Source organism: Acomys russatus, chromosome 7 (genome assembly GCF_903995435.1).
Source record: "Acomys russatus chromosome 7, mAcoRus1.1, whole genome shotgun sequence".
In the NCBI taxonomy this organism is placed as follows: Eukaryota; Metazoa; Chordata; class Mammalia; order Rodentia; family Muridae; genus Acomys; species Acomys russatus.
This window is the reverse complement of record NC_067143.1, coordinates 68,044,175-68,053,413: the sequence shown is the minus strand read 5'-3', so window position 1 is coordinate 68,053,413 and position 9,239 is coordinate 68,044,175. Positions and strand designations below refer to the sequence as shown.

Sequence of the window (9,239 nt, the reverse complement as noted above, 5' to 3'; positions counted from 1 at the left end):
GTATTTCTGTCCCTTTCAACGTGTGAGCTAGTCGGTAATTTCTTACCTAACACACATTCTGTGGGTGGCCAGCCTTTTTCACCCCTGTCACTGCCCAATAGACCCTGAACAAAGTGGCCATGGGGGTAGAGATGCTGAATATGGGATCAGAGACACAGATGTCCCTCGCCAAGGCTGACCTGCCTATGGTTGCTGCTGAGTCCGGATCTATCAACAGCAGAGACCAACCCTGAGCCCCAGATATGGTACCACCGCCCGGAGTGAGGGTATGGTCGGCCATTCCTCCAGGAAAAGAGCCAAGACCTGTTGAGGTGCTTGCTGAGAGTGGAGGAAACACAGAATGGAAAGCAGAGAAAGGTAGCTATAAATACCAGCTAAGGGCATGTGATCAGTTACTGAAACAAAGGTTATAAATGACAGGAATGCTTCTGTTGTATTTTGTTAAGAATGCATTTGTGTGCACGAACACATACATTAAGCAGATATTTGTGCTTCCTTCTATTTCCCTGACATGTAATATAACATAGATGGAGATAATATCGGTGATTACAATCATATTTAAGTCATGAGACATTGAAAGACTATGCATTCCTACTATGCATTCCTCAAAGGGATTTGCCACCGATTCTAAAGTATATAACGCATTAGCCACTTATATGGCTAGTTCAGCAAAATTCTGACCTAGTTATTGTTTTCATTTGGAAATTAAGTGTGGCGTGGGGCAATGTGACTGTGTGTCCGGTTGTCAAGGGATGGGTGTGCAGTGGCAAATCTTGGTTGTCAACTTGACTGCATCTGTAATCAACTAAAACCCCAGTGGCTGGGCCCTTCTGTGAGGGATTTTCTTGATTGGATTATTTGAAGTAGGGCTAGCCACCTGAAATCCGGGCCTTAGATTCTGGTGGCTCCCCAAATCCAAAAGGACATGGAAGAGGCAAGCTCTTGCTTTTTGCCTACTTGTCCTCACTCTTGCTGACATGTTCATCCATCCTGCTGCTAAGGCATTCTTCAGGGTTCCAGCATGGGCTGAAGACCAGCAGCAGCTCCCTAGGAATCCTCCAGGACTCCAGCACTACCACAGATGGGATCAAAAGTAGGATGTGGAGATGGCTCAGCCAATAAAACACTTGCCTCGGAAGCATAAAGACCCTTGTTCCATCCTGGAGCCACTGGGAGGAGGAGGCAGGTATGGAGGGTTTGGCCATGATGGCACTGGCTTGAAGTCCCAGCACTGAGGAGGTGGAAACAAGCAAATCCCTGGAGCTACTGGCCAGCCAAACCAGCATCCTCAGGTCTAGTGAGAGACCCCGTCTCAAAAACCAAAGGCGGACCTGAGGCTTAGCCCCCAAGGTTGACTCACGGCTTTCACGCATACATGTGCGTGCATACACACGTGCTTTTGCTTAGCACTAACTGGTTCAATCAAGAGCTAGACTAATGCCAGGAGGGCCCTGTGTCCTGGTTCCAGACCGTGGTGGGGATCTCATAGGCTCCAGCTCATTCACCCTCCCTCTCGTCACACAACAGTAAGGTGTGAGAGGTGTGAGCAAAACCAGGAATTCAGATTTCTGGGAGTATCTATATTATGAAAAGGCACAGGCTTTTCAGCCGGTCCTCACAAAGGACTAGGAATAAAAATGCCCAGAGGATGAGAAGGCATCTACGGACCTGTTCCCTGGGCACCTTGCCCTCTGGCTGCTCCAGATGTGAGCACCGGAGTTGAAGGCACAGCTCTACAGAGACTGTGTGGCCTTGGCTGATCTTCGGAACCTCCTTGGGCTCAAGTTTCCCTATCGAGAGGACGGAGGAGAAGATAGTACTTATGAACAATAAATATTAGCATTAATGTCTTATCAGTATGTATTAGCATTCAAGTGCAGAGTGGATGTGTAGCATGCGGCTAACGCAGGTGTGTACGTCCTTTGCAAAAGCCAAAAACCCAATTCTTTATTTTTAAAGAACAGTGTGTGTGTGTGTGTGTGTGTGTGTGTGTGTGTGTGTGTGTGTGTGTAAGTTAGAGGGAGCTCTTCTTTTCCTCCGCTATTTAGGTTCTGAAATCAACCCCAGGTGGTGAGGCTAGTCATCAAACCTGTCTCCAGTCCTGTAAAAACTATCATTATCTCATTGTTTCAGCTCTCCGAGGACGCACGTCCAACACCACGCCCTCAGCCTGTGGTTTGCGAAGGACTCTGTGGAGGAGCACCCTGTATTCCTTCATTCACCTTCCTTTCAGAGCGTTTTGCCAGTGGGATCTTGTTTGATTTTGAGACAGGGTCTCCCTGTATAGCCCAGACTAGCCTTGAACTCATGACCCCAGCCTCCCGGAGTACCGGCATCAGAGGTGGTCACCACCACCTTTCTGTTCCTAGTCCCCTTTTTACAAGGCTGTGAGCTTGAATGGCTAGCAGGAGAACCTCCTATAGGCTGTCGACCACATCCCCAGCCCTTAGGCTCCTTCCTAGCGCTTAGTAGGTGCTCAACGAATGTGGGTTTTGCAAGACAGCACAGCCACAGACAGCTAGGGGCCACTTCCGCCCAGGCCTGCCACGCCGCCAGCGGGACTCGCTGGGGGTGGGGCCGGGCGAAGGGAGGGCCGGGCGGTGGGGCTGCGAGGCTTCCTCCAGCAACTTCCCAGTAACTGCGGGATCAGATGCAGCCACCGCCCCGGAACCAGGCCTTCCCCGTTCTGCCTTCCAGGAGGGGACCCAGGAGTAGCCCTCGGGAAGGCAGTCACCCGCACGTCCCGAAGTCCCTCTGGCCACCCGGCGTCGATCCAGGCGGAGGCAAAAGGAGGGGGCCGCCCTCCCCGCGAGGCTCCAGACTCCGGCATTTCCTCCCGGCTGCCCGGTGCGGCCTTCCCCTCCGAAAGAAGAAAATCCCGGCGGCGCCCGAGTAACCTAGCGAATTGCCCCGGTACTCAGCTGCGGGGGAGCCAAGAGGGCCGCCCAGGGTAAGGTAGGAGTCCGGGGCAGAAGCTGGACGAGGACAGCGCGCCTGGGACTGAGCGGGACAGGGACAGGGCGCGGCCAGGGGCTGTGGCGAGCGGCGCGGGAGGCGCCTGGAAGGGGAACTTGAGCTGGGAGAGGAGGCAGAGCAGCGGGGCTGCTGGCCCCGGCGCTCCGAGCAAGGAGCCTCCTCCAAGGCCAAGGACACGGGGGCCTCGGGGCCGCCGAGGCGCTGCGCGCATGCTGGGCAAGGGACATCACCCGGGCTCACGCCCTGGGCCGCCCGGGCTCCCGGCATGTCCGTGCGGTACACGCTCAACCTACGGGTCTTCTGGCCCTTGGTGACCGGACTGTGCACCGCGCTGGTGTGCCTTTACCATGCCTTGCGCAGCAGCAAGGGCGCCCAGGCCGAGACTCCCGACGGCGCAGACAGTGGCTTCCCGCTGCTCAAGGTGGCCATCCTTTTTCTCCTGGGCTACATCCTCCTACGATGTCGCCACACCATCCGCCAGCGTCTCTTGCCAGGCTCTTCCCGCCCATGTGGTCATGCCAGCTTCTCAGCCAGACCCTTGCAAGAGCCAGGCCTGAGCATTTTACTGGAGAGTTACTATGAGCACGAGGTGCGCCTGTCGCCCCACGTGCTGGGTCACAGCAAGGCGCACGTGAGCCGGATCGTGGGTGAACTGGTGCAGGCTGGCCGGGCCCGAGGATCTCCGGGCCCTATCACACGGGGAGCGCTGGCCCTGGCCTTCCGGGGCGATTTCATCCAGGTAGGCAGTGCCTACGAGCAGCATAAAATCCGCAGGCCAGACAGCTTCGACGTGCTGGTGCCACTTCGCCTCCCACCGCAGGTGGCCCTGGAGCCACGGAGCCTGGGGACCGAACCCACGCTGACCCCAGCCTTCCGCAGTTGCTTCGTGTGCGCCCTCAAGGCACCGCCCTCGCCGTCGGGGACCTCCATGGGCCAGTGGCATCGGGACTGCAAGCCCTTCGCCGAAGGCTTCTGTGTGGATGTGCAGGGCCGTCGCCACCTCTCGGCTAGCCTGGTGCTGCGCTGGTTTCAGGCGCACCTACAGCGCTCCTTGGCCACGGTGCGCTACAGCTTGGAGGGTCGCTGTCGCGTCAGCCTGACCCCAGGTGGTTTGGAGCAACCTCCCACCCTCCATATCCTTCCTTGCCGCACGGACTACGGCTGCTGTCGCCTTTCCATGGCCGTGCGCCTCATCCCCGCTGTCCATCTGGGCGATGGCGTCTTCCTGGTGGCACCGCCGCTGCCACCACCCTCGCCCAGCGGTGTCCTGTCAGAGCTCCCGGGTGGCCTGCGCGCTGAGGCACTGTGGGGTGTGAATACAGCACGCCAGGAGCAGAAACTGCTGGGCTGGCTTCAGGAACGGGCTCCTCCAGGTGCCTGCTACCTCAAATGCCTGCAGCTGCTTAAGGCTCTTCGAGACTTGGGTGCCCGTGGGCTGGACCCAACGGCTGCTACCCACTGGGGACGCATCCTGTCCTCCTACGTGCTCAAAACAGTGCTGCTGGCGGTGCTTCTGAAAGAGGGCGGCCCAACACCCAGCTGGGACGAGGCACACCTGTGCGAATGCTTGGAGAAGCTGGTGAAGTTCCTTAGGGACTGCCTGCTGCGACGCCAAGACCTCTTCCACTGTGTCCTGGGCCCGGGTGGAGCGGCTGCCGAGGTGGGCCCCCTGCCCAAGGTGCTGCGTGAGGCCGCTCCAGTTGACCTCCTGGCGCCTTTCGACATGCACGCCCGGGAGCTTGCGGCAGCTAGGTTGCTGTCCACCTGGCGAAGGTTGCCCCAGCTTCTCCAGGTCTACGGTGGCCCCCGATACCTTACCAGGTGCCCTACACCCCGAAGTCAGCGCATCCAAGGCTTCCCGGAAGATGAACCGTGAACCCCGATGACAACTCCACCCGACCAAATGCCCCTTTCCCACAGGCTGGGAGTGACAGTGGCAGTTAAATTTGAGATGAGCTGGCAGAGGTGTTGGAAAATTTGGAGGACGTGCCCGGCTTTGGTGTCACAAATGTTCCGTCCGAGGCTTCGTGACCTAAGATAGCCGTGGCATCCTCTGCAGACCCATTAGAGTATCCTGGGTGGCCTTATACGCACTGATCTCGCTGCTCCCAAATTATTAGAAGCAATCCTTTTTGATGGCATACTAAGTTCGAAGCTGGCCCATAGTTTTGGAGGGGTGTCTTATGTTTGTTTGAATCCTGGGGCTAGAATTCTCGACCTTGGCATATGTTAGCAGGTCCTCTACCACAGAGCTACATTCTCGACCCGTAGTGGGTTGTGTTTCTTTTGTTTTATTTTGTTTGTTTGTTTTTTGTTGTTGTTTCTGTTTTTTAAAAAAGAATCCTTTTCCACAACTGGAAATTGATTTTCTAGTCCATCTGTAAATAATCCAGTCATAATTTAGCTATTCCCATGAGCATTCGTGTACTTTTTTTAAGTGGTGCAATCACAGGTCTGTTGCAAAAGATTAGTGGAATCATCATAAAGCAAGTGACCTGTACTAAGAGGTGATGTAGAACCAATTAGAGACGTTCAGAGCAAGTGGCGTTTGTTCTCCTGTTTTGTGGTGCCTCCCTCGGTGTGTTATACCGCTGTTCAGCACTGGGCCAGGCCATGGGTGCCGATTTGCACTTGACACTCAACAGCTGTTCATTTGATCCAGGCAGAATGCAGAGGGAGCAGATCCTTAATTAAGACAAGTCTGGCAAAAGTGCAGAACGCAAGTCTTGAAAAAGATCCTGCCTGGGGCTCGATGTCAGCTGGACACAACCCACCTTTGTTTCAGAGCTTCTGAGCTAAGTAAGGCCCTGCAAGCTTGTTTCAGAGTGTGAGGACCTGTGAGGAGAAAGGCTTGGCATCTGGGTTAGTGGTATTGGTATGGGTTAGGGTTCAGCAATGCCTGGTGTTTGGGGTAATGGTTGGAAGGAAGGTTCTTGATTGCCCAGGCAGCCTTACACAGTCTTAAAGGCCAGTTCTTGCTTCTGCTTATGAAACAGTAGCTTGTGGTGGTGGTGATGTGCTTGGAGACTTGTCACTCCCCACTAGTGGGCGGAAGAGGTGGGGCCACAGGAGCTGAAGGAGGAACAAGGGAGCTGGCCTTACAGCGCTTAGCTCTTCTTGGTCATATAAACTTCCCTGGGCTGGGTGCAGTCTCAGTTGGGAACAGCCCATTTTCCAGTGCCCCCTGTCCTCCTGGCTTCCTGTCCACTCCCAATAGTAGTTCAAGTTTAGAAAGGCCCACCATCCTGTCTCCTGGTGGGAGGTGCGGCCAGTGGTCCCTTAAACTCTTTAAGATGAAGATTGGAAGACAAACGTAATCACACGAATAAAGTCGTTGTTCAATTTCTTAGATGTTTGGAGGCAACCCTGCAAACCCCTTTCTCTGGGGCACTCAGTTGGCAATCAAGGGGAGTAGACTGTAGGGACCTCCTCTGTGTCCTCTGCAAGTGTGGACTGAAAGAGAAAGAGCTAGCTCACTGAGTTGTTTTTGGGGACCATTCCTCTGGAATACCCCATGGGTCATTCCTAGGTTTTTGAGGCCAGTATTTGGTCATAAGGTGTGGCATTGGATGAAGGTTCGTTGTGTCAGCCTCTTGCAAAGAGACAGAAACGGTTCAGTGAGGTGTGAGTTTTAAATACTTTAAAAAGTCAGTGCCAAGGGAAGTGTGTGTGTGTTTGTGTCTTTCTGTCTGTCTGTCTGCCTGTATGTTTAATACACGTATGATTTCTGTACTCAGTCTGTTGATTTTTCTGTCCTTAAGTTGGAATAGGGGACAACGAGGAAAATTTCCAACTATTTTTAGCTAAGCTTTTGGATTCCCTTTTTTCTCCCTTAAATCTTGATAATATTTTAAAATATAAACCTGATTATGGTCATAAATATGAATAGCTTGTATAAATCTTTTTGGTAGTTTTTTTTCTGTTATTTTTATTCTAGTTATACCCAAAGCTTCATCCATCCTCAAAGCTTTTAAATTTTATTTTATTTTATTATTATTATTGTTATTATTAAATTAATGGGCATTGTGTTTGTGAGTTTTTAAAAAATGTTTTATTTAAATGCCAAGCTGAACATATGTTCTGGCTATATGGCAACCAAAACTTAGGAGATCACTTTTGATCAATGTTTACTGATCTGAAGCATGTACTGTGTACAGATGCAATAATATGGCCGTTAGCCGAGCATGGCGGCTGCCTGAGGCCTTTAAATTCCGCTCAGTTCTGCATTTCATCTCGGCTACTGTCATGGCCTCTATCTGACATGCACACATTTTTGGTGTATATTTGGTACAGGAGAGTCATATATGCTAATATTCTCATATAAGATGGCTCTACCAAAAAATAAAGAGTTGTTTAGCCAACGTCCAAAGAAAATGCTTTGAGGAAGATGACTCAGCCATTTGCAGCCAGACACCTCAGTAACTCCCGGCTCAGGAGCCTTCCTGGGATGCTCGTGGGCTGAGGAGTCTGTGTTTTGCAAAATGAGGCTGGAGTGGAAAGAGAGGACAGTGTGAGCGAATGCAGACATTCTCTGAGGATCTGGGGAGGAAGGACTTAGGATGGACGAGAAGGGAAGAGACGGGAGGGAGACCGGTGAAGGTGCTTTGAGGGTGGGAGAGAGTTTTGGGTGAGGAAAAGTGTTTTTAGGTAAGTGCTATTTCCAGCCAGGGAGTCACAGACTCAGTAGCCTAAAGCCAGGGAAATAAGTAAGGGATGGGGTGGGGGCAAGGAGGGTGGGAGGGCGGACTGTGCCAACCTTAAAGGGGCCAGCACAGATCAGCTCCAAGCAGGAAAGGAAAGGGTGGGGCTAGGAATCGATATATCAGATTAAAATACTGAAGCTCACTGGTATTAAGTTAAAAAAGTAATTTCAAATGTCTAAAAACCACCAAGTAAGCCAGATAATATGCTTAGTTGAACCTGAGGCCACCAGTTTGTGACCCCTTGCCTTGCACAGCTGGCCTTTCCCCCCAGGTCTATATAGGTTTATGTTCTTTGCCATGGGGACAATGGTTTTATATATATACACACACACATATATGTGTACGCATACATATATGCATATATGGGTGTTTGTTCATTTCTACTTTATCTCTCAGAGTTAAGCTTTGTCATAGGAATAACAGCAGAAAAAAAAAAATTAACACAACTGCAGATAACATTTCTCCCCAGGTCCTGGTAGGGCAGTCAGGCGAGCCTGGCTCTCCAGTTGGAATCTCAGCTAAAACACTTGAGGCTATTTCTGGATTTTTTTTTCTTTCCTGGTGATTTGGGGCCAACCTCTTAGCCTGGCCGGAAGTTTTCAGATGAGTAATGAGGAAGAATTGCAGAATAACTTCTTTCCCTGTATTTGGTTCTTATGTGAAAGTTAATTTTCTTGCTAACCATGGTAACCTAAGACTTCACATTAGACGTCAGGAAAACCAGAGCAAGAGCGACAGCCAGGGTTCCATCTGTGGGCTAAAGTCCATGGATGTATACTATTCTTGCCTCCAAGAACGCCGGCAGACTTTACTGCCAACATTTCTGTCCCTTTCTGATCCAGTGTCTCCTACCACAATCACCAGTAGCAGAGCCTGCTCCAAAGCATCTTTTGCCACCTCTCAGAGGAAGTCATGTTTTCCACATAACTGGGCTTCCTGGCTTTGACCATGGTGAAGAGGTTTTTCCCATATCTACACAAAGGAAAAAAATCTCTCCTGTGGTGGAGAAAATGAACCTCACTCAAATTTCTGATGTCCTCAAGAGGGAAACTGGTTCAATGTTACCACTGTGGTGTGTGTTAGTTTTTTTTGTTTTTTTTTTTGTTTTTGTTTTTGTTTTTTTTCTTCAATTGCTTCTCTGTAACCTAGACATATCTATCTGATTTTTTTTTTCACACGGTGGGGTGGGAATATTGCTAGTGTAAATCCCCGATCATGGACACAGAGAAAATAGACCAAGACCTGCAGCTGACTGATACATAATGTGGTTCTGGAAATATCAGGCACACAGGAGTATTTTAGTGCCTTTTGCAACAGCGATGACAAAAAGAAAAAGCTGTCCTGACTTATTCACTTGACTTGAAGCATTCCAGCACTGGCTGTTTTTAACGTGCCTTCTGACCCCAAAACTGCACATTGGGATAGAGTTTGGGGGTTGAAGTTACAGCCTATGTTTGTTCCAATAAAAGAGACCAAAGAGTTAATTACACCTGGTTGGCTGCTAATCACAACTGTGTGATTAAGGGTGTCTTAATCATGCCGTTTCCATGACCTCAGTGG

General features: G+C 51.0%; 1 protein-coding gene across 1 annotated transcript; it reads left to right on the top strand.

Annotated features, from left to right (window-relative positions):
• The first annotated feature begins 2,583 nt into the window (after positions 1 to 2,583).
• On the top strand, positions 2,584 to 5,070 carry Itpripl2 (ITPRIP like 2). The gene has a single exon (XM_051149290.1). It carries the CDS (start codon positions 3,242 to 3,244, stop codon positions 4,850 to 4,852), a length of 1,611 nt encoding a protein of 536 aa, XP_051005247.1. The 5' UTR covers positions 2,584 to 3,241; the 3' UTR covers positions 4,853 to 5,070.
• Positions 5,071 to 9,239: the final 4,169 nt, after the last annotated feature.